Source organism: Lycium ferocissimum, chromosome 9, assembly GCF_029784015.1.
Source record: "Lycium ferocissimum isolate CSIRO_LF1 chromosome 9, AGI_CSIRO_Lferr_CH_V1, whole genome shotgun sequence".
NCBI lineage: Eukaryota > Viridiplantae > Streptophyta > Magnoliopsida > Solanales > Solanaceae > Lycium > Lycium ferocissimum.
The window spans coordinates 39283887-39311222 of NC_081350.1; the positions used below are offsets into that span (position 1 = coordinate 39283887).

The 27336-nt window shown below is 34.4% G+C and overlaps 3 protein-coding genes across 3 annotated transcripts; 2 read left to right on the forward strand and 1 right to left on the reverse strand.

Moving 5' to 3' along the window:
• Nucleotides 1-27: 27 nt before the first annotated feature.
• LOC132030708 (protein HLB1) lies at nucleotides 28-10911 on the reverse strand. The gene is made up of 14 exons (XM_059420442.1): nucleotides 10252-10911; nucleotides 8633-8752; nucleotides 7403-7472; nucleotides 7091-7204; nucleotides 6472-6555; nucleotides 5382-5432; nucleotides 4798-4827; nucleotides 4578-4640; nucleotides 4363-4428; nucleotides 4083-4211; nucleotides 3616-3651; nucleotides 2690-2809; nucleotides 1644-1829; nucleotides 28-570 (listed from the first exon to the last, which is right to left on the reverse strand). The coding sequence occupies exons 1-14, from the start codon at nucleotides 10740-10742 to the stop codon at nucleotides 460-462; spliced, it is 1671 nt and encodes a 556-aa protein (XP_059276425.1). The 5' UTR covers nucleotides 10743-10911; the 3' UTR covers nucleotides 28-459.
• A 5481-nt stretch (nucleotides 10912-16392) lies between these two features.
• LOC132030709 (embryogenesis-associated protein EMB8) lies at nucleotides 16393-27038 on the forward strand. The gene is made up of 8 exons (XM_059420443.1): nucleotides 16393-16853; nucleotides 16943-17071; nucleotides 20125-20256; nucleotides 23657-23799; nucleotides 23877-23974; nucleotides 24056-24150; nucleotides 25531-25584; nucleotides 26384-27038. Exons 1-8 carry the CDS (start codon nucleotides 16461-16463, stop codon nucleotides 26600-26602), a joined length of 1263 nt encoding a protein of 420 aa, XP_059276426.1. The 5' UTR covers nucleotides 16393-16460; the 3' UTR covers nucleotides 26603-27038.
• On the forward strand, nucleotides 17491-20248 carry LOC132029467 (uncharacterized). The gene is made up of 2 exons (XM_059418722.1): nucleotides 17491-18014; nucleotides 20125-20248. The coding sequence occupies exon 1, from the start codon at nucleotides 17491-17493 to the stop codon at nucleotides 17956-17958; it is 468 nt and encodes a 155-aa protein (XP_059274705.1). The 3' UTR covers nucleotides 17959-18014; nucleotides 20125-20248.
• Nucleotides 27039-27336: the final 298 nt, after the last annotated feature.

Consider the following 27336-nt stretch of genomic DNA (forward strand, 5'->3'; position numbering starts at 1 on the left):
ATTAAAAGTCAATTGCACGTAACTGTATAGTAAACAACAGGAAAACCCTGAAAAATGGTAAGTACACTAGCTATGATCAATCTTGTTTACAATGTCTGAATATGTCTCAAATTCTTACTAAATGCATGACTAAAAATGCTATGCGTCGTTTCTCTTTCAATTTAAATAAGCAAATCAACTCAATAGACCTTAGTCAAACAATAAAAAGCCTCTAAGAATAAATTTGACAAAAGTCTCTTCCTTAATCCACATCTATGAAACATCAATACGAGCTCAAATAGTTGTAGTCCTGGACGTACATCCGCTTAAAAGAGGAACTTCAATGAACCTCATTTCATGTGATAAATCAAATAATATACAAGTGTACATTAGCTGCAGACTCCAGAGGCTATTAAATCGGGCTTTTCTCTAGCAGGAAAGCCGCCTTTGAGGTTGATCACATAGTTACAGGCAAAAAGCTTAAGAAGTGATGATGCCTGCCAAAACATCACTCTTGCTTCTAGCACCTATCGTGTAAACCAAGCGAATCGCATCAAGCCACCAGTCCAAAGATTCCCATGAATCAGCGATCTGAGAAATAAAAGAATGTCACAGATAATGCAGAAGGAAATTTTTCTAGGAATGTAAATACGTACTAAAAGTCCAAAACTGGAAAAGGTAAATTAGGAGGTGATTCCTATCAAAAGATCAATCTTAAAATGAACATATTTAATATCTAAACCTTCATTTTCCTACTTCCACCCCTACATAAAACTAACGAGTACTGTTTCCATGAAATAAGAAGAATGGTCAGTGCCGAGCTGCACACGACGTTCATGATCACCTCTGGGGCCCATTTTTTATGTTTTCCGAACAAAGCAAATATATCTAGCACCATAAAGGTAGCATAAAGTCAGTGAAATTACCACAACATATTTTATTTTTTTTTGATTAAGCACCGGGTGTCCGAGTCTCTTTCTGAACAAAGCAAATATATCTAGCACCATAAAGGTAGCATAAAGTTAGTGAAATTACCACAACATATTTGTGCATGGGAGTAAGAGAGGGAGGACCACAGAGAATGAGAAGTAGATTTAACATAATCAAAGTGGACGTAGATAGCTCATAGAAGTCAGCTCGTGTCTAAAGGTATATCTATCTAACCAGATTTCTCATCACAAGATGAAGAAAGGTGAGTGAGCTGCCACAACAAACAGGTCAAGGACGGTAAAGGGTAGGTCCGGGCTTGATGTCAATAATGTCCCATTAAAGTCCAAAGACATAGGCAAAATGCACTATGACAACATGGGCCCATTTTGCAAAGGAGGCAATGACTTTAAAAATCTTAATCATTTGCTAAAGGAAGCAATCAAAACATCCTACATAGAAAATAATCCATAAATGACTTATAATTTTCATTTGGCCCATGTTGTCAGAAAATACGACTGCCTCAAATAATGAAGAAACATATGTATTGTTGTCTCCAATTTATAGGTTTGCATGGGACTGGATCTGACACTGATTATCACCAAGTTACAAAAAATTGTAATCAAACTATTACTGTTCTCAAAGGCATATTTCATACATTAGCTCAAATAACAATCAGATTAGCCCCAGGAGAATCATAAGCGGAAAATGTAAGTTGAGATAGCGTGAAGAATTACCATATAAACTGGCCCATGAATCGTATCAATACAGAGGCCTGCACCAGGTGGTAATGTAAGATCCGCACAGGCTGATACAGAGATGATATCTGGCACATCAACTTTAATTGCTTGTCTACTGGGACTTGTATCTGCTGAAGTTGATGAAAGGTTTCTTGACATGTGTCTTTGATCAACTTTACTGATCTGTCCAAGCAGGAAAAGGAATTAGTTAATTACTAGTAAGGAAACTATATTTATGTATCAAATTAAACAAGCAAGAACAGCATTATCCATCTTGTTGAAGCATAATTAAGAACATAGAAGTGTGCTCTTTCTAACAGCTTAACTTTTAGATGAGATAATCACACACTTCAACATGGTATAAGAGCAGGTTGATCTCCTATTTTCAAGTCTCACACCTATTACAAAAAGATTTTTCACGTGCTTGGCCATGAAAAAGAATCAGGTTTGCATGTGAGGGGACATGTTGAAGACATAACTAAGAATATATAAGTGTGCTTTTTCTAACAACTTAAGCTTTTAGATGAGATGGTCACACACTTCATCACTTTTAAAAGGAAATAATTTCCCGTCATCTACTTGATGGATCTACAAGAAGAAAACGCCACTTTGTGCGCATCAAATGGATTTAACGTTGAACTTTAGGGAAATCGAGCATTCTCCCGTTCAAGTGGGAAACTAGAACTTGATAACAAGAAGAAAATAGCAAAGGCAAAACAGCGCAAACCTGTGACATGGCAGGCTTAACATAAGTGATATGCAATGCTAAAAGTTCAAAAGGATCATAAAAATAATGATAAGCAATAGTAAGGTCCAACCACGTGATTTGATGATACTTTTCCATAGTTGAAAACAATTGAATTTAGTTACGCCATTATAATTGTGGTGAAACCTCATAGCATGAAAATTTTGAATGCAAGACATGTTTCCATATGGAGCTAGAATTGTGTAAACTCTCCGTGAAGAAAGAAAAGAACCAGGCTAATGTCCATAAATATAATGTGTATTTATTGCTAACAAACTGAGGCATGGACTTTTTTCACCTGTTGAAGTCCTTCGTGATTCAAAACAAACTGAGAACGCTTCCAGTCACTGTGTGGTGCGAGCGGACTACCAGCAGGTGGTGAAGTGAGATATCCGACCTTTAGGTAGGGCAGAGGTAGCTGAAACAGATACGTGCTTTTAGAACTTGATTGCATGATTTGACAAACTTATATGCCTAGTAAGACCAAATATGCCCAAAGAAATAAAGGCTTCACCACATGCTCATCTCAATAATCAAAATATTACATAATCAGAGCTGAACGGCGCTTGTTTCACAGACCACTGCAAATGATACTTGACGGCAAAGCAAGAAGGTTTTTTTAAGTGAAAGAAGGGAAGGGATCCGACTTAGTAATGATTAAAACTAGAATTACAAAATTATCCTATGTAGTTGCAAAGAAAAACTTGTTCTCTATTTTCTATTTTCTCACTGACCGGGGGAGAGAGAGAGAGAGAGAGAGAGAGAGAGAGAGGGAGAGAGAGATTAGTTTAAGAGGTGAAACCAACTTCTCATTGAACCTTCACCTTTTGCTTTTGCCATACTAAACAGCTCCCTTGAATATACTAATAAATGAAAGGAGTATTCGATATTTCATAAAAAGATTCTCAACCATTTTGAATTTTGATCACCATAATGTAAAATTATCATTCCATGCTATGCCAAAACGTTGTCGACTTTTTTTGAATGGAAACCTTCTCCCCTCATTTGTTCTTGCTTCTTAATATTATATTATTAAAAAAATGTATAAAACTCAGTTTGATTCTTATAAAATCTCAAATCTATCCAAAAACAAGTGTTATCTCCTGTTTTGGGTTCACTTCTCTTTAGTTGCATATAATTTCAAATATACTCCTGAGTTTCATGAGTAATAAGAAAATACAATACAAATATTCAGAAACTACAGGATTCAAGCAAAATACATACCATAGATCGCACAAGCTTCAAGGCACTTGTATAAACCTACATAACAACAGCAAGCTGAAATGAGGACAACAGAGAATGCGGGAACTGAACAAGAAGTTAAAACAGAAGAATAGCCGCTGGCTTGCTGATCACATTTTCCTTCACTAGCTAGCAGAATTATGATTAAAATCTTGAATTCCCTTCAGATGCAATGTGTACCACCAGGGTACAGAGTTATACTCTCTTTTGAGATGGCTAGAGTTAATAATAAGTGATGACACCAGCACCAACAGTTACTATGTCAGTGGTGGATTAGTTTGAAGAAACTAGAAGGGAACGCACAGATTAGAGATATAATGCATTTCTGACTTCACTCAATGTTTCCACACTCCTTTCCTTTTCATCACAACCAATTGACCCCTTAGTTATACAAACAGAAATATAATGGAGATAAAATGGAACATATATTTCAAATATAAATGATATACCGAGTAATTTGGTTTCAGTGCATGTGCAGCAGCAATGTAAATCGCAGACTGGCTGTACAACTCATTAGGAGAAATCTCTTTAGCATTAACAGCTCCCCCTGTTCTTGACATGTCCTCTGCTAATCCATACTGCAAAACGAAGGTTATAATCATTTCCACTTTGTCCTTTCACATTGCTCAAGTTTTTTCGATTTTCACTTGAAAAAGGAGGGAGGTAGCTGTAAATGATCATCACTCTCCCAAGTACAGAAGCCAGAAGGAGCAAATATGTTAAACCTACCAGAACAGTTCCAAGGTTGTAGATTGCCCTATGGAAATCAAATTGAAGTTGGATTGCTGCACGAAACTGCAAGTTCATACGAATTGATGAGTGACATGAGCATAAACAAAAATCAGATACACAATGCTTTTTAGGATTCTACCAAACTGCTGCACCTAAATGATTTTGCAGCTTATTCTTCATAGTTAGGCTGTCTCATCAAATAACACCAGTACCTTACTAATTGCTGTTTTGACAATTGTTAGCTTTTCTCTTGCAGGGACAATTGCACTGAGTTCCTGAATGTATTTAGAAAAGCATAAGGTCAGATTTCAATTTGGCAAACTGAAATACACAGCAAAAGTCAGGAACTATAATGACATAAACTACACTAAGTCAATATTTTAAAGTCTGGAAAAGCTTGTCCAGCAATAGGTTTTTTTCAAGTAAAGATACCTGCAGGGCAAGTCCCCAGTTGTTCAATGCCTGGAATGACAGTCAAAGGAATTAGAGTAGGGAAAAACTCTAGAGGACAAAAGCTTAAAAGTAGATCAATAGAAGGTAATATAATGCATTTCAAGAGAAAAGCAGCAAATTCTTTTATTCAGGAAAAAGAGAAGCAACAAATTACATATGAAACGAACGGCCAATGTCTCCTTAACCAGAATTTCAGCAAGCATAACATACAGAAAATTGTTTTGTCGTAAAAACCCACCTAATCACTTCAGTACAAAAGCAGATCAATTACACGATCCCCAAATAAAAAACAAAGGGAGATCAATAATCTGGTATTTTGATCATAAAGCATAGTACAACTGCATCCTTTAGAAAGAGCTATATGATATACTGGTAATTGGCATACCCAAAGAAATAATAAGGCCTTTGTACTAACAGATAGGAAAATCAAAAGGATATCTTGGTCGTTATTTGTAATAATACAGCCTCCACAAAAATAGTATTAAAAAAAATGGGGCTGGAAAGGGGAAAACAGGGAGCAAATAGCCACTTATTAGGGTTAGTTAAACTAGCTTAGAAATTACCTGTGGACTGTTCCAATTGAGCTGGACAGCCTTTTCGTAGTTCTTTGTTGCCTGAAAATTTAAAAGAATAAGAAAAGTTTTTGAATAAGGACAAGTTTTCTTGTTATTGATGAAATCAATTATATAGAGAAGCTTAGGAGCTGAAGGAGAAAGAAGAGATGACATAAATCATAAGTTGCCAACTAGAAATCATCAATATAGGACTAGCAACGGATACATTTGTGCTTATTTCAGCTAAAAATCAAAACTCAAAAAATGTGTTTCTATTCTGTTTCTAGAAAAATCAAAATAATACTTCTTTAATTATATGAAGTTGTTACAACCAAATAGAAGAACTGGCAGGAACAAAAGCAGTTTTTGAGCAAAGTTGGAAAGAAGAAAAGGACGAATATGTTAGTGAGCTGCGGAAAGGTAGTGCAGAGGTGGGGGAAGGGAATGGTGTTGGATGGCGATAGAGGACAGAAGGGGCGACGACAACAGATGAAGAGGAAAAAGAATGGGGGAAGGATATCATAGGAATAGGGTGACGAAAGTTGGGTTGGGGTTCGGGAAGAGGCGGGAGCGGTGATATTGAGGATGGGGGATAAAGGTGCAAGGAATGTTGGGTGTTGAGAAGAATAGGGATCAAATAAAGCACAGACACGCTTTTTCTTTCTTTCTTTTTTTTTTGTTTGTGTTCGCATGAAAATGTGTATTTAGAACAGAAGCAATAACAACACCATTGTTTGGATTCTCCTTTCAACATTCTGAAACTTAAAACAGGAAACCAATTTCTTGCTACCAAACAGTTCATCAATTAGGGAACAAAGAAATAATAAGGCAAATGCAACTAAGGTGGCTGTTCCAGTGTGACAGTAATTCAGAACAACTTCACAATCTTCACCCATGGTACTTGCAAAGGTTATACATCTCTTGACAAAATATAGAAACATAGATGAGGAAAGATGTCTCTCTCTCTCTCTCTCTTTTTTTTTTTTTTTTTTTAATGAGTTGATGAGGAAAGATGTCTCTCATCTCTTAGGACCAAAGAGAACATTCTTTTCTCCCATGAGGCAATGAGAGCAAGTAACATGATAGAGTTAACACTAACCTGCTTCCAAAGTTCTTCAGCTTCTTTTGTACGACCCCGGATTTTGGCTCGATCAGATATTGCAATGGCCCAATTGTAGTAAGCCTGAGATAAATAGGAACAAGACATGGATAAACAAGACAGACCATTGTTCAGAAGCTGAAGGAATCTTTACCAATTAACCGCTATCTTTCATACCGTGTTATAATACTTTGACTATATATCAATATATATGTGTGTGCGTGTGTGTCAATAACTCAATATTAAAGATAGGAACTTGTGCAAACAATACCAATTGCTCCTGCAACTCAATGCCAATGGATTCACTTCAATGGAAGTGGACAATACAGTATTAAATTTGCAATTCGGTACAAGGTTGTGGGTTTTGCCACTGGAGAATAATGAAAAGGGTATATTGAAAAGAAAATCATCAGATAGAAAGCTAATACGTATGACAATAGTGAGATCATAACATAGGCCAATAATAGTGACTTTCACATAAAGTACTCTGATCTTCATGTAAATGTTACTCCATCCAATATCACAATGTAACCTAGACCAGTTATATTAAATTTACATCTTAAATATATATGAATTGTAAAAAAAATCAAAAGACTATTAAGAGGTTTTGAATACATACATCATTCAGCGTAGGACAAAGACGAGTTGCCTCCTCATACTTTTTGCACGCCTCTTCAAGCAAAGAATCTTTTGAAGGTGAAGTGGAATCTGGGGTTACATTATCTGCACTTTCCTGCATGAAAAGTCAAAACTAGGAATTATCGAACCATGAATAATCTTTATAAAAGAAAGATTCAGATCCTTATACATAGATAATGGGGTTTCTCTTTCTCATATTCTTTTTCCTTTTCTATAGATCATTCCTATAAAAAGATTTCATAAGATGACAAAAAGAAAATTGCAAAACAATCAGTCCAGAAAACTGAAATACCTGAAGAACCAGTGCCCAATTATAAAGCGCATCATAATCTTCTGGATTTCGCTCTAGTGCACTAGCATACCTGCACACAGATCAAAACTCAGATAGGCATTCAAGAAATATCAAAGCTTAATATGGGAAAGATTTCTATGCAGTTCAGAATACAGATCCATAAGGGTTGTGCACAAATGCACTAACCAAACCAAAAAGAGAAGAAAAAAACAAAATCACCAAGAAACCCCACATTGACAGAAATAAGAAATCTATTCTCAACATGACATGGAACAGATAATGAAACAGTTGTTTCATTCTTCAAAATTTTCTTCTTCTTCTTCTCCTTCTCCCATAAGATAGTAGTTCATTGTAGTCCTAGCGAAACATTTCAAAGTACTCCAATTAATTCTCATGTTTTGCGATGAACAACCTTACACAGCGCATACATTGAATACTCTAATCCAGTTACAAACTACTTTATAGAGGTAATATCTCACATCCCGATCGCCCATAGAGGAAAATCTTGGAAAACAAAACTCCCCATAAAGTGGCATGTTTAACTTGGTGGCTAACGAGGCTTGTCTAACCCAGGACAATTTACAGAGAAGGGGATTATACTTCTACGACATATTTGTTTTGTGCAAACAGTAATACGAAGATGCAAATCATCTTTTCATTCACTGTAAATAAATCAATTGGATATGGAGCATGCTATTGAATATATTAAAGGTGAAATGGACCATGCCAAGAATAACAAAGGAGCTATTGGTAAGCGGACTAGAGGAGGAATTGGGTAAAGTTTGAAATTTTAATACCATAGAGCAATTGTATGGTGGGTGATTTAAGGTGAGAGAAATCATTAATATTCTGAAGAAAGAAAAAGGAAAGCATGCTCAGATAGATAAAATTGTTTTGGTGTTAAGCTTTTTGGCTTAAAAGGGTGAATGAAATTGATACCATGTTAGACTTCTACTTTCATTACAGGATTTGAAGAGGATCTGAGTTTTTCCTTTTGCAATGTACACTCTCCCAGCACCCACTTGGTGCTGGAGATATCTCAATAAAATCATTACCTATCAAATATATAAGAAAAGAACTCTGACTCCTTGTAGAAAGTGAATTGTCTGGAAACCTCTTGATTTACAAACCATAAAACTTATCATGAAATTGGAAACTGGAATGACACAGCCTAAGCCCAATTAAGATATGTGACACCACAACTAAAATGGTACTAAAGATTAGATATACCTCCGGGCAGCATATGTTAGAATCCGTTGCCGAGATCGGCCCTCCTCGTCAGCACCTGTGACGCTGTTAATCAACTCCAAGGCAGCATTACTGTCTGCGAGCTGCTGACTGCTCTGTTGACTGGAGAATCAAATTCACAAGTAAATAGGAAAATGTAAGTTACAGGCTTCTTAATGTTAAAAAAAAAAAAAAAAAAAAAAAAAAAAACCACACACACACACAAAAGAACAAAATATAGTAGACGTCTTGAGGTATTGAGGTCAAGCTGAAGTATTTGTGGTTGTAGAAGTTATTCAAAATAAACAGCAGATATTATTCTATTAAATAGATTAAATTGATTGATTACACAGTTAAAGCAAACAAAATGCCTTCAAATGTTACATCTCTGGAGAAACTTAGCTATAGGGAGTGTTTATTTTAACATAAAATGGAAGTAATAATCCTTCTATCCTTCTTAAATTCAGATTCAACTTTGGGATTAGATTGATGTTAACATCATCATGAGGTGTTAGGTATAGCTCTTATTATCAGAAAATGATGTCTGAATCTATTCTCGAGGATCAAAACAGAAGCCTCAACTAATTTGAAGCATGAATACACAAGAGGCAAACTTTCAGCTTTTAACCCAGGAGTATGCCATCTAGGTACTCGGAATACTTTACATTCATTTTGTGCTTTAGACATTATATTTTTGTGTTTCATTATATGTACTTTCGTGGAAGAAACTGGGCAAGCCAATATCAGTTGTCAAGACAAGAAAGTAGTAGAGAGTGGTACCTTCAAATGCTGGCAAGGTCATAACTCACAGACCAACCATCATCTTCTTCAATGTTATCCATTTTCAAATTTTGTTAGTGCTTCATTTACTTTAGTTCATGGTTATTTTCTCTAACCGAGTGTGCTTTTCTTGCTTTTGTGCCTGCTATAGTGAACTTGGATGAGTACATCTTACATTCAAGTGTGCACATTTACTGCTGACCAACCATAATCTTGTTCAATCCTTTTCTCAAATTTTGTCTATGTTTCATATATTTTCGGTCATGATCATTTCATCCAACCACCTGGACTTTGTTGCATTCCCATCAACTACAGTTAAGTTAGACGAGAATATATTACAATCAAGACTGCAATTTTACTGTCAACCAGCCCTCATCTTCTTATCAATTAGCTAGTTTCCTAGTCAACTTTACTTTGTCTTTTACTTATCTTCATTCACGATCATATCATCCAACCACCTTAACTTTGTTGCATTCGCATCAACTACCGTTAAGGCGTTAACTTGAATGAGTATATTTTACAATCAAGAATGCACTTTTACTGTCAACCAGCCCTCATCTTCTTCAATTAGCTAGTTTCCTAGTCAACTTTATTTTATCTTTTACTTATCTTCATTCATGATCATATCATCCAATAGCATGACCTTCCATATTTTCGCGTCAGCTATAGTTAACTTGGATGAGTACACTATACATTCGAGAATGCACTTCTAATACAGAAGCACCTGATTCAATCTAGCACATTGATGATATTTTTTAGTACATTACACACATCTCAAAAGTCTCTTTTTTATTTCTAAAATTTGGTGTGTGTCTAGTCAAAGTAAGACACTTCGCACAAACCTGTGAGGCGTATCGCTTTGGCGTCTTTCGGGTTCAGAATCCTCATTGGCATCACCATTCTTCAATTCATCCAACAACTCTCTCATTGTGAATGTTCTGCTACCCTCATCATTTTTTAACTGCTTCACGTTGATCTCCGTTTTCGGATCTGGATCATTCGATTCGATCAATTCAGATGCCTCTGCATTGTTCAATTGTACATCTCCAGAAACTTCTTCGACTCTCTCATTTGCCTCGGGATTCGTGGATTCCTCGGCCTCTGCACCGTTTGATTGTACATCTCCAGAAACTTCTTCTACTCGATCTGAATCACTCACCTCATTGGAATTCGTGAATTTCTCGGCCTCTGCACCGTTTGGTTGTACATTAACAACTTCATTGGATTCGTCGAGGTTCGGATCTACGGAGCCTGTTGCTTCGGGATCTGTTACGGTGGCCGGAGATTCTTTTGCTTCGTTTTGTAATTCGGTTTGGTCGGTGGTTGAGGACATGGTGGTGATGAAGAAGAAGAAGAGTGGAGGAGTTTAGCAATGGCGAAAATGTGTTTGAATGTCAATCTAAGTACATTTGACAAAATTGGTATTGAAGCAAAGTTGCAAGGACTAATAAATCATAAACCAGATAATGGTTGGGGAAAAGAAGCAAAACTAGAGACTTAAGAGGTTTAGAGTGAATTTACAGAACTTTAGAGGGAGGGAAATAACATATGGATTTACTCGCAAATGAAGCAAAAGGTCCTAAAAGTGTTTCACTTATGTTTGTGAAATTTCGAGCAAAAGATAGTCTCTTATTTTTTTATATACTAGAAATACATGCTTTTGGATTCAACGAATAGTCCATTCACTTTAATTCTTTAAGATTTGTATTTGGAAAATAACTTTTAAAAATATTCTAATTGTTATTATATATAGTAACATATACAAAATGTATTTTATGTACCATCAATTTAGTTATAATTAAAAAATAGAGTTTAAAAATTAAAAACATATGATGGAATTAAGTCTTTGAGATGAAAAGAACCGCACTTTTTTCTCATTGTCATGATAATGAAAGTTGTTCATCGATGTGAAAAAGAAAATTAGTAAGAATATGAGGGAAAATTAATTTTTGATTCTAGATTTTTTTCTTTTAAATTCTTTATTAATTTGGCCATAAATACCAAAAACTTTTTTACTTTTTTTGGAATTTTTGAAGTTGAAGTTGGAGTTGGAGTTGGAGTTGTGTTTGGCCATAATTTTTGAAATTGTAGTTTTTGGTAAAATGTAATCTAAAAAAGTTGTATTCCAGAGTTGTAGTTTTTGGTAAAATGTAATGTAAAAAAGTGAAAATTGCAAAACAATCAGTCCAGAAAACAGTGAATAATTTTTATAGCCAAACCCTAAAAGTGAATAATTTTTATAGCCCAATTATTCCGGAATACAACTCCGGAAAAAAGTGAATAATTTTTATAGCCAAACCCTAAAAGTAAAATAAATGAAAAAAATTTCCAGAAAAAAGTGAATAATTTTATGGCCAAACATAAGAACCATTGTTGTATATATTGAATTTAAAGCAAAACTAATAAAATATTTTTATTAAATTAATTAAAAAATATATTTCAATTAACTAATTGTTCAGATCCAAACATAAGAACCATTGTTGTATATACTGGATTTAAAGCAAAACTAATAAAATATTTTTATTAAATCAATTAAAAAATATATTTCAATTAACTAATTGTTCAGATCCAAACATAAGAACCATTGTTGTATATATTGGATTTAAAGCAAAACTAATAAAACATTTTTATTAAATTAATTAAAAAATATATTATAATTTTTTATATTAACAATTATAGATTTAAAAAATGGTTACAAAGAAATCAAAATTAGAAAGATATATGTTATATTGTAAATCACTAAATTTTAATTCCGAAATGAAAATATAAAGTGATACATTTTATAAATGTAAAGAAACAATATTCAATAGGAGAGTAAAATAAGTAAAGTATTGACAAAGAAGGAAAACGGGATAAAAGTCACTCCCTCTCTTTACTTTTACTTGTCCACGTTAACATATCAAGAAAAAGAAATTTTTCATCTTCTTATTTTATCCTGGACATTAATTACTCATTTTCAAATCATTTTCTGAGGCTATTGAGACTATACACCAATAAATATGGATATTATGATAAAATATACACTTCATTTATTAATTCTTAAAGAACATAAAAAGTCAAAAGTGGACAAGTTATGTGTAGGAGAATTAAAATTGAACGTGTATACGTATACAATGGTAAGAGAATAAATTGTTATACAATGGGATAAAAACATAATTGGTTAAAGTGTATAATTTATATAACTTTTGGTACAAATTTGCACTGTTAGTGTTCGTCCTCTTTTCACGTTTAAAGTATTGACAAAAAAAAAATAGGGATAAAAGTCACTCTCTCCGTTTACTTTTACTTGTCCACGTTAACATATCAAGACAAAGAAATTTTTGTTCTTATTATTATATTTACCCTTCACGTTAATTACTCATTTTCAAATCATTTTTGAAGGCTATTGAGAGTTAGACTTACGCCAATAAATATAAATATTATGATAAAATATACAGACATGAGTAAATCATAAAAAAGATGTATTTTATTAAACCTCTATCTCTTTCCGATAAATATATTCTAATCAAAATTGACTATTTTCTAATACATTTATTATTAAGGATTGGATGGAAAAGATTTAATTAATTTGGACGGAAGGAGAACTTCATTTATTTCTAGTATAAAACTTGAAAATATAGACACCTGTTATTGCACAAACAATAAACTAAACACGTGTAACCTAAATCAATGAGAATAATGGGGAGAAAGTACTACAGACCCTTTAAAAGTACAGATTACTTTGTTTTTTGTACAATGTTTTAATGCTGTGTCCGTCCTCTAACTCGCACTCCCACATGTTTTTCTATTATATATAAGTGTGTATACCAACACATCACTCCTTTATAAATTATACACGCCAAAAAAAATTATATAACTCTGCACTTTAATCAACTATTTTTTTATCTCACGCGTGGACATATAGTATTAATATTTATTTCATTCTCATGTATAGAGGTATGCACTTCAATTTTAATTCTCCGATACATTTATTTGCACCGTGCACTTTTACTTGTTCGCTTTTGACTTTTCACGTTCTTGCTGAATATTTATTCTCTTATCATGTATAGACGTATGCAGTTCAATTTTAATTTTCCTACACAAATTTATTTCTTCTATATACTTTTACTTGTTCACTTTTGACTTTTCACGTTCTTTAAGAATAATAAATCTCAATCACATATGTTCAAAGATCGAATATTTATTCTCTTCTTACGTATATACAGTGCACTTCAAAGTTCAATTTTAATTCTCCTACAAAAATTTATTTCCTCCATGCACTTTTACTTGTTCACTTTTAATTTTCCTTTCTAATAATCTTGACATATGTCATAGCGAATATTTATTCTCTTATCATGTATACACGGAGCTATTTTAATTCTCGTACACATATTTATTTCCTGCACTTTTAGTTGTTCTCACTTTTGACTTTTCACGAAATTAATAAATACAAAATATTTCCCATATTACCAACAATTAATAAACAAGTATTCCGCCACATTACTAACTCGACTTTTCACGTTTTTTTTAAGAACTAACAAATGAAGACTTTCATCTCATAGGAAGAGTTTAAAAATATATGTCTATTTTTCTATTCTATATTTTCTTATTATATATAAAAAAGGTGGACGAACACAACAATAATAAATTGTAAAAAAAAATTTGTACAGGACTAACATATATATATTTCAAGTTGAACATTAATTTTTTTGTGTGTTTACTTTTTAAGTATAAATGTCTTTGGTCCTTTCATTTCTTTCATTTGGCATATACTCTATTTCAATTTAAGTGTTTACGTTTTTTTTTAAATAAAATAGACTTTCAAATCTTGTGGTTCTAAATTAAAAATGTGTATAATATAATAAAATATCCGTTGAATCTTGTGATTATAAACATGATGTACGATATTTTTTGATTACTAAATATATTAGAAGAACATAACCAAAATAAGACAATTATTTTTTATTTAACAACAAACGCCAAGGTGGACGAACACAACAACAATAAGTTGTACAAAAAGCTGTACAAAAAGCAATTGAAATTGTACTCTAAGTCTAGACTAACATGTGTACATTTCAAAAGTTGAACATTAATTTTACCTCTGTGTGTTTACTTTTTAAGTCCTCACGCGTAAAAATTGTCCTTTCATTTTCTTCATTTGGCATATACTCCCCTCCGTCTCAATTTGATTTTGTTTGACTAGACACGAAATTTAAGAAATAAACATAGACTTTCGAATCTCGTGGTTCTAAATTAAAAATGTGTATAATATAATAAAATATCCTTTGAATCTTGTGATTATAAACTTGACATGTAGGATATTTAAATTGTCAACTTACTAAATATAAAAAGAGAGGGCATAACCAATATAAGACAAATTTTAACAACAATTGATAAATTAAGGGGAAAAATAAGAGGAAAAGAAAAAAATATGGAGACTACTAAGGAGAATCGCGATATCCTTTGCAAAATATACAAACCATTTAAAATAAATTTTAGTATATAGTAGAAATATATATATATATATATATATATATATATATATATATATATATATAGTAGGTTCAAAATAGTCCTTTAAATATCACTTGAGCGGTTTTAATCTTTTAAGTTTGTCAAAAATATGTACTTTTGGTCACCATTTTGATATTTATTAAATTCTGATTGTTAAATTTAATTGAAATTGGAAAAAAAATAGAAACACTAGGAAATTCCGTCAGAATCACAGAAACTGCAACACAAAAAATTACACCAAACACAAAAAATATTACCAAATATAACATAAAATGTACCTCAGAAAGCTACACTTGAACTCTTGAAATAGATAAAAAATAACATAAAGTGCAAAAAATGTATTTCTAAATATGAGTTCCCATTAAATATTTTTTTTATTTTTTAAACAAATATAGACCAAGAGTGTTCACTTTTAACAAATTTAAAAGCCAAAATTGTCCAGGTGATACTTTGCTATTTTGAATCTATCACCAAAAATAAGAGATCATTTTTATCATTTTTTCGTGAAAATTCAAACAGTTTTGAGGTATTCAATAAGGAGCCGTTTGGACATGATATGAAATCAGCGATTTAAAATCATAATGATTTTTTTGTTTGATACGTAATTTGGAATTATTAAGTTGTATTTTTTTCTCATAGACATAAAATTAGTGTTGTGAAAACTATTAAAACTTTTCTAATTCTTATACAATCTTATCAAATCAGCAAATCATTGTTCATAATAAAATTTAATACGCTGCCAGAAGGGTTTTCCAAAAAATACAACATTAATTAATCGAACTTTAGTTCAATAAAAATGAAAATTGGACATGAGTTGTGGTGTAAATACTCTTTAATACAATCCTCCCATGTGGTATGGACACTCTCTTTAGTCGAGCATGCATTTTGCAATGAGACGATTGATAAGACAAACCGACATTGTTACTTTGATCCGGTTGTTGGTCAATATCATTAGCAACCGTATCATCATGTTCATATTTCATCACTCCTTTGGTATTCCTGCAAAATGCTTGTCTCAATATTTTGAATCTACTTTTTCAAGCTCGAAAAGTTCATTCAATCACATTGCACAGAGATGAATGTCTAAAGTTAAACAACTCTTTAGCGTTCTGAGACTCTCTTTCGCTCCCTCTGTAATCCTGCAAATGATAGCACAGTGAGCTAAAAACCCTTTATGCTTCTTGAAAAAATGCAGTTGGTAAGAGTAAATTTGTTACAAATATACCATCAACTTGCATATCTTTTAATATTTGATATAAATAATTGATAAATATATCTCCCAACTTCTGATTTTTTTTTTATAAAATATAAATTTATAGTTCAAATTTTATATTTAATTTTTTTTCTAAATCATGATTTGAATTTTTTATTGGAAATCATGAACAAAGAATGAACGGCCTGACCAAACGCCAGCTAGAAGTATCATTTTCAGAAATAACAAAAGAATCTTTATTCTTAAAATTAAATTCTCTGGAACTAGTCAGCACCACTTATCTTCTTCAAGAAGCTACAAATTAAAAACAACACAGTAGGCCGTGGGGACATTTCTCACCAACCAATGGCTAGACCCACCATTGGCTCAGCCACCACTCCTATCCGCCATCTCAAATACCTCTCTAATTCTTCTCCTCCCTTCACTAGCATCCCCACTCTTACAATGTCGTCCAACAATGTTCCTCATCCATCACTTGAAGTCATTGGTGGAGCTAAAGACAAGTTTCTCTCTGCATTTAAATCCCTGAATAATAATAATAATCCCTACACTGCTTCTCCTATTGTTGCTTGGAATCGACATATAGAGACTATATTTGCAGCTTTTTTTAGGTCTGTTCCTGATGTTCGTCTCAAGCGAGAGTGTTTGAGGACTAAAGATGATGGCTCTGTTGCTCTTGATTGGGTTTCCGGCGATGATCGCCTGTTACCTCCTGACTCTCCGCTGCTCATTTTGCTTGTGAGTCTTCTTTCTATTGCTTCATCTCAAAAAAGAAGAAGTAAGGCTGTGTATATAAAATGAAAATGTATTGATGAGGTTAATTGCAGCCAGGTCTGACTGGGGGAAGCGACGACTCATACGTGAGACATATGCTGGTGAGAGCTAGAAGTAGGGGTTGGAGAGTTGTGGTGTTCAATAGCAGAGGCTGTGGAGATAGTCCTGTCACAACTCCCCAGGTACTCTCATTCATGGTCTTTCATCACTTTGGTTGATTGATATATCAATAAAGATTTGATCTTTAGTTTCCTCTCATTGATACTACTATTAGTCTTGATGTGATTTATGGTGGAGTTTAGCCAATGTAAGTATCTGTTAGTCAGACTTTTTGCCTAAGAAAAAAGAATTATTGGTATGATTTATGGTGGAGTTGGCCAATGTGATCTTGTGCTGTCCATTCTTTTGGACTTATTATGGTTAGGTAAACAATATTATCAACTAGATCCCTTCTATTCAACTTTCAGCCAACAACCTTGCTTTTTCTCTTTCTCTCTTCTTTCTCTCCACTTCCTGCTTTGTGTATATTTAAGCACCAAACCATAACCTAAAGTGCTGGATCTTACAATACTGAGCTTTTTGATCTTTATTCCACTGCAAAATGGTTAGTGATAAAAAACCCTGCCAAGATGAGCGTGCAGGAGCAGAAATTGTATATGGAGCTGAAGAGTGCCTTGGTCATTCTGTTGAACTCCTAAAAGAGTTGGGATTTCCCATGGGTGTCCTTGCTCTTAAAGACCTTGAAGAATGTGGCCGTGTTCGTGAAACTGGATTTGTGTGGATGAAACAGAAGGCTCCGTATGAGCATTACTTTGTCGCAACAAAAACTCTAGTTAGTTATGGCACCGAGGTCACTGCGTACGTGGAGAAAGGCAGGATGAAGAAAATGATTGGGATTAAGAGTAAGCAGCTATTTATGTGGGTGCCGATAGTTGAGATGAGCATTGAGGATCCTGCTCAGAATAAAATTCACTTCAAGACTCCTCTAGGAATTGGAAAGTCTTTTCCTCTCACTGCTTACATGACTGACGAGGAAAAGCAGAAGTATCTGGAGAAAGTTAACGAGTAGAACAGTTATCTATATGATTGCCCATTTTGCTTCATTTTTGGCTCAGTATATTTTCTGTACGTCTTTTTTTTTTTTCTCTAGCATCAGGGCATTGATGTCTTTTGTTTTGTCTGATCTTCACATGCTTGCTAAAAGAATGATCTTTATGAACCAAGTGTAAATTTCTGCTTCCATTGCATCAATTATTAGATGAAACTCTTTAAAGCTGATTATATTCTATGTTTATGCAAATGATATATTGATATTCATGTGGACTATTGTCTTTGGAAGAGCTCGAAAAATTATCTTCACATAAATGTTGGATCCCCTTCCTTGCTTGACATGATCCGGTCTCTTTCACCAAGTAATTTCAAGTAAGACATAGTGAACGAAACAAGTAAGAATGTTTCAACTCCACCCTATAGTTCAACAAGTTCAACTTTGGACAATTTCTCCCTTCTCCTTACTTCAATAGTTTACCTAGAACAAAAAGGGGGTAAATGCAACCTTCAAGTGGCTGAGAATAATGGTTAAGTTGAGCATGAAGTTTCTATAGTAATAGCTCTGGACAATTTTCCAAGACTTTCAAGTGAGAATATATTAAATCTGGAAGGCATTTTAATTCTAAATATCCTTGCCAAGTTAAAATTGAACTTACAGGCAGTGGATGGATGCCATGATGGTTGTATGATTTAAAGATTGTCCAAGAAGGCAAGATTTAAGAGTGATGAGAGCTTCAAAGATACAATGAAGATCCTTTAGAAATTTATTTCAATGCAGATCTTTTTAAGGAAACTAGAGTGCGTTAGGGGTAGGGGAGCGGAAGAAGGAAAGAGATTATAACAGTTCCATGATGTTGATGGTAACTAATATCTTGATTAGAGCCTAATAAGTGAGAAGACATTTGCTTTTCTGTCTGTTGAACACTGTTTGGATGATATTCCTAATACTAATCTCTAAATTTCCAATTTCCATTTCTTTTGGTCCTGGACATTTTTCTTCATATCTACACCCTCAGACTCGCAGTCTGGCTTATACCAGACTATCAGGCATAGCTTTATGTTTAAGCTCAACATTTTGTGGAGGTAATACCTAGGCAATGTAGGAAATCAATGTGTATTTCCATTTTAGGCATCGAAAGGAGTTCTTCACTCCAGAGTTCTTGATGTGTACTGTAGACATTCTAAAGTCTGCTTATCATTATAGCTCCTCATTGAACTTTTTGAATATTCTGATAATTAACTGCATTATTATTTTTACGGAAAAGGCTCAAATATGCCATCGAACTATCGGAAATGGCTCATTTATGCCACTCGTCAATAGTTTGGCTTATTTATGCCATCGAACTATAGGAAATGGTTCATTTATGCCATCGAACTATAGAAAATGGCTCATTTATGCCACTCATCAATAGTTTGACTCATTTATGCCATTACTCGTTACCAAAATGACTCATCCATGCCATTTTTCATTAACGCCAGTTTTATAATACAAGATATGACACGTGCCCTCCAATTAGAGGTCTACGTCATTTAATTAAACCAGCCCAATTTTAAATATCAAATTAAGAAAAAATCTGACCCATATACCCTGCCCACCCACAATCATAATCTAGTTGGAGGTCACGTGTCATATATGGTATTGTAAGACCAGCTTTAATAAAATATGGCATGGATGAGTCATTTTGGTAACAGACGATGGCATAAATGAGTTAAACTATTGATGAGTGGCATAAATGAGCCATTTCCTATAGTTCGATGGCATAAAAGCCATTTCCTATAGTTCGATGGCATAAATGAGCCAAACTATTGATAAGTGGCATAAATGAGCCATTTCCGATAGTTCGATGGCATATTTGAGCCTTTTCCGTTATTTTTATTATTATTATCATTATAGCTCCATTATTCTAGCTCCATCATCACCTATAAAAAAAACATTCTTAACTCCGTTGTTCCCAAACTTAATCAGCTTTATTTCTTAATAGGTAGCGATCAAAAGTATGCTTAGATTTTTTAGCTTGACAATTTGTTGAGATGCAAGATACAATTGGTCATGCATCGATCTATTTAGGGTGAAATATATTATTTTAAGAAGTTACTCTTTCTCTTCAAGGTAATGTCAAAATGCAATCATCTTTGACATGTATAAATTATATGTTCATTTTTATTGATGAGCTAATTCATGCAGTTCTATTCAGCTTCATTTCTTGGTGATATGTATGAAGTGGTGGCACATGTCAGCAACCGCTATCCAGCGGCAAATTTATATGCAATAGGCTGGTCTCTTGGAGCAAATATTCTTGTTCGCTACTTGGGACAGGTAACTCAATCAATTCATTTTGTGCTTATCAATGTTCCTCCTCCATTTTGCCCTTGTACTGATCTACCTTGCGTAGAGAATTTGTCTGGTATGATGCTATGGTGAACTTGTTAGCATATTTAAATTTAGCATTGTAGTTGAGATAATACTCAAAATACCCCCCAACGTTTGACCAAAATCTCAACTACACACCTAACATTTGCGGGGTCCTATTGCCCCCCCGAACAAATTTTTCGGTATCAAAATGCCCCTTTTTTCTCTAATGCCAACCCCCAAATATTAAATGGCGGTTGTCCACACGCGCCGGCCCACGTACGTGTTTAATTTTGCCCCATTTTTTATTAATTTCCCCTTCCTCCATCCATCTACTCTTCTCTTCTTCTTTAAAAAAAAAAAATCTCTCAATTTTCCATACTCCATTTTTATTAAGGATCGAAAACCCATCCAATTCTCCTTCATCTTCATCAACATTATCATCATCATCATCATCTTTTAGGAGTTGAGCTCAAATCTAATCCAAACAAAAAATGCAAATAGAACAAAGTTCATCCATTAATTTGATTAAACAATCAAGAATTTAGAGAAACCCATTTGGTGTTCTTCATAGCTTTCTCCAAATTCTTAGCAATGGAGTTTAATTTTCTCCCCAAATCAACTCAAAGAATTAGTGCTTAAACAACTCCAACCAAGCAACAAGTAGTATTTTCTTTAACAAGATTAGATTTTTCATCCTTATTTTTTTTCCGCATTTTTCCTTTTTCTTTCTTGCATTTTTCATTTTTTTTTTCTTGATTTTCGTTTATGGTGGAAAGTTGTTCTTTAACAAGTTGTTCGGAATCATATGTGGATTTTCTTCAATTGAGATTTTCGTTTATAATGGATATTATTTTGACAACAAAAAATGGGGATGGATATTAAATAGGGTGAAGATGAAGATGAAGTAGCCTAAAAACGGAGGGAGTTCAAATTTTATCTACTTGGCATCATATGTGGCGACTTAGTTGGCGTCCAAAACAGGTCGGAGATTTTTAAAGGCCGTCACGCTTGTATTCACGATGTTAGCAAAAAAGGGCCATTTTTTGCTACCGAAAAAATTTGTCCAGGGGGTAATAGGACCCCCGCAAGGTTAGGTGTGTAGTTGGGATTTTGGTCAAACGTCGGGGGTATGAATATTATCTCCATTGTGGTTTCGCAGAGTATTAGTAATGAGGGCTAACATCATACGGTTTAATTATGTATGGCATAATAACATCACATAGTACAACAACAACATACCTGCTGTAATCCCACATTGGTGGGTGGTCCGGGAAGGGTGAAGTCTATCTTCTACCTTTGATGTTCTGATGAGGATGAATAACATTGCAGAGTATATTGAGGGAAGATGTTGAGCTCTTTCCCGGTCTTCTTTTTCTCAATTATTTCCGGTGCTGCTGGGTGTTTGTCGGTAGAATTGGGTTTCATGAGCTTTTGGATAATTAGAACATCTTTAGAGCCATCTAGTAACGGTGTCTCATTTTTCTTATAACGATCATGTACTGGCCAGCATGCCTGCATCTTAACTGTTGCACCGGATACTTGCTACCTCCCATTAGCACAAGTACCGGGTAACTCTGTCCACCAAGGCTTAGGCAGATGGTAATACTGAGATCACCTAACATTTTTTTTTATCTCTGTTGGGATTTGAACCTTGGTCTCCGCGTTTTTCCACTTTATTGACAACTAGGCCGCACCATTGGGTGCCTAGAAATGATATTTTATATTTTCATCTATGAGGCTTATGATCCTTAGAATGATTCTTCATCTCTCTTCTCTGAACACCCCAAACCCTTGTATCTTCTTGATGTGTTTTGAGTAGTTCAACTGGTTCAAATGATATGTGAGAGTGATCTGCGAAAAACCACAGCTCTGTCGTCAGGCTATCGAGATTATTCCTCTGTAGCCTGATTCAAGTCTATATAAAAAAGAAGTCAATGTTGCTACTTAAGAAAACTAACTAGAAGGGGTGTTACGGTATCATGTATTACCTTCTTTTATCCTATGTAGATCCTTAACCCTCTGTTTGGATGTTGTTTCCCGTGGTTCATTAATGTATAGTGGTATGGTACAGTATGGTGTTGTATTGTATTATGCTGTATTAATGAACACAATGTTTGGATAGACTGTATCGTTTGTTGTGGTTTAATAACATTTGTATTGTTTGGTTTGACTGTATAGTACTGTATAATAACTTGTAAGTTTACTAAAATACCCTTAACTCTTAATTAGAAATTAATTTATATATATTAACAAAATTCAGGTAAAGAATAAAATAAGAACTTTAAAAATAAGTAGGTGTGGGGGTGGTGGAGGGGTGGGTGGTGTGAGGTGGCTGGTTATGGGGTGGGGTGGGTGGTAGGGCGGGGGTGGAGTGGGTGGGGGTGTAGTGGTAGCGTGGGGCAGGGGTGGGGTCGGGTGGGGTGAGTGGTAGGGTGGGGCAGGGGTGTGGGTGGGGTGGGGTGGATAGTGAAGGGTGGGGTATAATGAAGAAATGAAATACGTAACCACGGAAAAACCACCAAATCCGTGGTTACAAAAATTGGGACTTTTCATGGTTATATAACCGTGGAATGAACTACAAGTTTACAACACCAAACCACATAATTTTAAGAACAATGGAAACAAACATGGTTTCATAGAAAACCATACATTAATGAACCACGGGAAACCACCATCCAAACACTCATTGAACTGGAGCGTTTTTTTGTTTTTAAAAAAAAATTCTTTTCAATTCCTCATTTGGTTATTTTTAATTATCAATTGAAAGTTATATTGGAGTCACTCTACAGTAAATATCTACAGAGAGTGTAGGCAATAATTCTTGAATGGGCGTGTGTTTGAAATAATTGGACGTTATGACGTAATTTAGCACTGCTGTCTCCATTCATTTGTCCTGGGTCAACATCGTGCTTTCTTTATTCTGAAAATCAAATTTGAACAAATATTGGGAAAACTTGACTACCAGTTGCTGTATTTGTATTCAACAATATTGCCAATTAGTTGCACACTTGCACTATTTGTATTTTCAAAGAGAACAAACTTTTGGTTCCGTAATTAACTGATTTCAATCTATAGACAAATGATGAAAGTAAAGTTGGAGTGGATAGAGTACTTGAATTCTTAATTAAGGAAGATGCTTTCCAATATTTGTTTGTTTAATGATGCGTCTATCGTCAACTTAATTAGACACAATAAAGATGGGGGTGCTCAACTGATTGGTCACGCGTGTGTGGGCATTCCCTGGAGTTGTCATTCTGGTCTGTGTTTACCTTTCAATTCCATTGCTCTGGGGTCGTTATCTCTAGTTATCTACTTGCAGGTGTCCATGTATTGCCCATCTCTCATATTTATCGTTCCATTGCAGGAATCTCATTCTTGCCTTCTCTCTGGTGCTGTTTCCTTGTGCAATCCTTTCAATTTGGTCATTGCAGACGAAGATTTCCATAAGGGCTTTAACAATGTTTATGACAGAGCATTAGCAAATTCTCTGTGCAGAATTTTCAAAAAGTAATTGCATAATTCGGTTTTCCGTTTTTTTACTCTGGGTACATTTGACCTCTTTTAACTAGAGCTCTTGTTTACAGGCATGCTCTACTGTTTGAAGATATGGAAGGCGAATTTAATATACCATTAGCTGCCAATGCCAAAACTGTCAGAGACTTTGATGAAGGACTGACACGAGGTGTTTATGCTTGTATGCAGGAATAAAAAGTTGTAGGGTATTGCATCTGAACTTATTGGTAATTGCCTTTGACTTTTGCAGTTTCATTTGGATTCAAGTCTGTGGATGATTACTATTCTAACTCAAGCAGTTCAGATTCCATTACAAATGTCTGTACACCTCTGCTTTGTATCCAAGTAAGTTTGTTTTAGCCATTTACTCTTCAATGTCCTTTTTTTATTTGCTTATTTATTATACTTTAGACGCCATTTGTAGGTTGTAAAGTTCATGGTTGTGGCAAAATCTGAACATCATCTCATATTGACTGAAGTGGTGAAAACCACCTCTAAACTTGACACGAATTATTACTTTAGTCCCCAAACTATTGCCACACTTAAAAACACCCCTAATATTGGCAAACTGAATTTAAATTCACCCCATGTTGCCACATGGCACAGCAAGAAAATGCCAAGTGGACAGTGCGTGGATTCACGTTGCTGAGGTGTCTTAACACAGGGGTGAATTTAAATTGAGTTGGCCAAGATTAGGAGTGTTTTTAAGATGGTCAATAGTTCAGGGACTAAAGTACGAAAATGTGCCAAGTTTAGGGGTGTTTTCACCACTTCTTATGTTAAAATTCCATGCAAAAAAAGCTGAGAGAGATTGTATTTAACTTTTTGTTTCTTTTAGACAATACACATTTGTAGTTATCTATTGTAGGATATTTTCCATTACCAATGTACCTTTATGCAATTTGATTAATTATCAATAGACGTTTCACCCTTTTCGTTGCATTCAAGAGTTACTTCACCTAATAAAATGTGAAGGACTTTTAATCAATGTTATTGTGACCAGTTCCTAGAAAAAGCATTGCACTAAGCTATGTAGTGTAGAGAATTACATTTTGGCAAATTGACTCTTCGGATCTTTATAGGACACAGAAATGTTGGCTAGAGTATTGCAATGACATAATCTAAAATTTCATTGTGATTTAAAGAGCATTCCATCTCTCTGTGTCTCTCCTCCAAAAAAGAAAGGAGGAAAAGCAAAAGAGAGAAAGGAGGGGAAAAGAGAGAGATCAAAAATATATAAGTAGTCCTGTTCAGTCCTCTGCCAAAAGTTAAGACAAGTAATGCCATCTTGGTGATACTGTGTGTTTCCTTTTTAAATCTCAGGTAGTAGCTTAGCTTTTTAATCTTTACCGATAATCCGTAAGAATAAATCCTGAATGATCTAGATTTGTATGTCTGCAGTTTGAAATTTCACTGCATTTTCTTTGCAGTTCTCTGTGGATATTGATTTCTGGTCAGCGTGGTATATTGTTATTAAAACTTAATATTAAAAAAGACCAGGTGGTATATACCATCTCAGAAAAAAAAAAATAGACCAGGTGGTATATATTACTTCAGTAGAATCTCATAAGTGATTGGTTATTCTTTTAAAGAAAAGGCTGTGGGGAGTGGGTAAGAAAGGTGGAACCGTAAGCACTCTAGCTCTTTTAATATACTTTTTAAGATTCTGCAAGTAGTAATTAAGACAAAAATGCGAAGTTAACTTACTCTTCTTTATTTGTGGAGGCTGCAAATGACCCAATTGCTCCAGCCAGAGGAATCCCTCGTAAAGACATAGAGGTAGATACTATTCTTCATTTTCATAACTCATTTTATTTTGTTGATATTTTCTCATTGTTTGTTGATGTGCATATGAAACTCTGCCAAAATATTTCATTTGTGGTTATTCTTGCAGTTTCTTATTTTGTTGTTTGTCAAAGTATTAACCAAGCAAGGATACTTCCTGAGATTTTGTTTTCTTCGTAGTCTCTAGGCTCCATTTACTCATTATAATTTATATCGATCAGTCAGGCGAAGCACTTTCTAGATTGCAAAAGCAAGATCTAGAATAAAATAGTCAATTTTACTTTCTGAGACCTTAACATCTCAAAGGAACAATTTTAAGGATTATGTTTAATTATGAAAAAAAAAAAACATTGGCTACAGTGTGACTTATGTTTAACTCCATCTCATTTTAATCTGAAATAATAATATTGCATCTCAAATTGGATGTCTTCTTGACTTGGCATGTGTCTCAAGAGAAGAGCTAAACGAATATCCTTTGTTGGTATATGCAAAGGCAAGTTAGGATCCAGTAGTTAGTAGTTACTATGGAAAATGTTTCTGGAAGAGTTACATTAGGCCTAAAACAAATGCATTTTTAACATCAGTTGATTTTGGTTTTGATACCCTAAATTGAAGTTCATTTACCAAGTGAATAGTATTTTAGTGCCATTAGCCTGTTGGCTTAAAGAATTTATCACATGAATAGTTGAGACTTGGGACCAGCAGAGGAGGCTCAACTGTATGAATGCATGCACAATGTATTCAGTTTGTGCTTAAAATCGTACGCAGCTAATATTTTTTGTTGTTCCTTCAGGAGAACTCAAACTGTATGTTGATTGTAACCCCAAAAGGAGGCCATCTTGGCTGGGTGGCAGGTCCTGAAGCACCACGAGGATGTCCATGGACCGATCCACATGTGATGGACTTCTTGGAGCATTTAGAACATGGTAAATCTGCTTCTGCTGCATGTGCTAGTGATCAAGAGACTTTGAACAGCAGTGTTACCGACAAATTCCAACACCTTGACGTATAGGCAACAAGGTGTTGAATTCAAATATCTCGTCATGTTCATATAGGCACATAGCGGTCACTGTCTGATGAGACAGTAACGTATGCACATTTAAGGTAACAAAAATAAGCTATAGAGTGTATAATAAGTCGTCAAATTTTGATAAGGTCTTGGCATGCTTGTTCTACGACATGTAGCCCAAGTCTTTGATTATTCTCCACACATACAAGAATTGACCAACCCACGGTTAAGGAAATTTTCTATTTCTAAACTGCTACGAAATGGTGGATGTAAATGACTCTGGTAACTGCAATTTTATGCTCCTCATTGAAGATGGAGTTGGCTCTGCGACTCTGTAGAAGTTGAGACTATAGAATTTACTAAATACTATACTGCATAAAGATATTTGTATTGTACTTCTCTGCTTCAAAATTTATGCAAGTGCGTGCTATTGATACTATGACATTGTTATACATGCACATGATGATGTAAGAATAATGAAACAATAAGTGGCGATTTCGTTAACTAAATACCCCCCACTCTATCTGCTCCGCCACTGCTGGTGATGTGAGCGTATTGTTAGTTCGAAGCGTTTCTTTCTTTCTTTGTTTTTTGTTTTTGTTTTTTTTTTTGGGTCCACGGAAGTATTTCATTCATCCAACTGTGGAGATGAAAAAAGATATTTTGGTCACTGTACTGTTTCCTTGAAACCTCTTTTGTTCACTTAGCTTAATTGACATCTTGAATGACGTAGTGAG

Coding starts and splice junctions, on each gene's coding strand:
- LOC132030708 (XM_059420442.1), bottom strand. CDS start 10,742: ATGTCCTCAACCACCGACCAAACCGAATTACAAAACGAAGCAAAAGAA. Junction 7,205..7,402: donor ATTGGGCACTGGTTCTTCAG/GTATTTCAGTTT, acceptor CTTTTCATGCAG/GAAAGTGCAGATAATGTAAC. Junction 3,652..4,082: donor CACTGAAACCAAATTACTCG/GTATATCATTTA, acceptor GTTGTTATGTAG/GTTTATACAAGTGCCTTGAA.
- LOC132029467 (XM_059418722.1), top strand. CDS start 17,491: ATGGTTAGTGATAAAAAACCCTGCCAAGATGAGCGTGCAGGAGCAGAA.
- LOC132030709 (XM_059420443.1), top strand. CDS start 16,461: ATGGCTAGACCCACCATTGGCTCAGCCACCACTCCTATCCGCCATCTC. Junction 16,854..16,942: donor CTCCGCTGCTCATTTTGCTT/GTGAGTCTTCTT, acceptor GGTTAATTGCAG/CCAGGTCTGACTGGGGGAAG. Junction 17,072..20,124: donor GTCCTGTCACAACTCCCCAG/GTACTCTCATTC, acceptor TAATTCATGCAG/TTCTATTCAGCTTCATTTCT.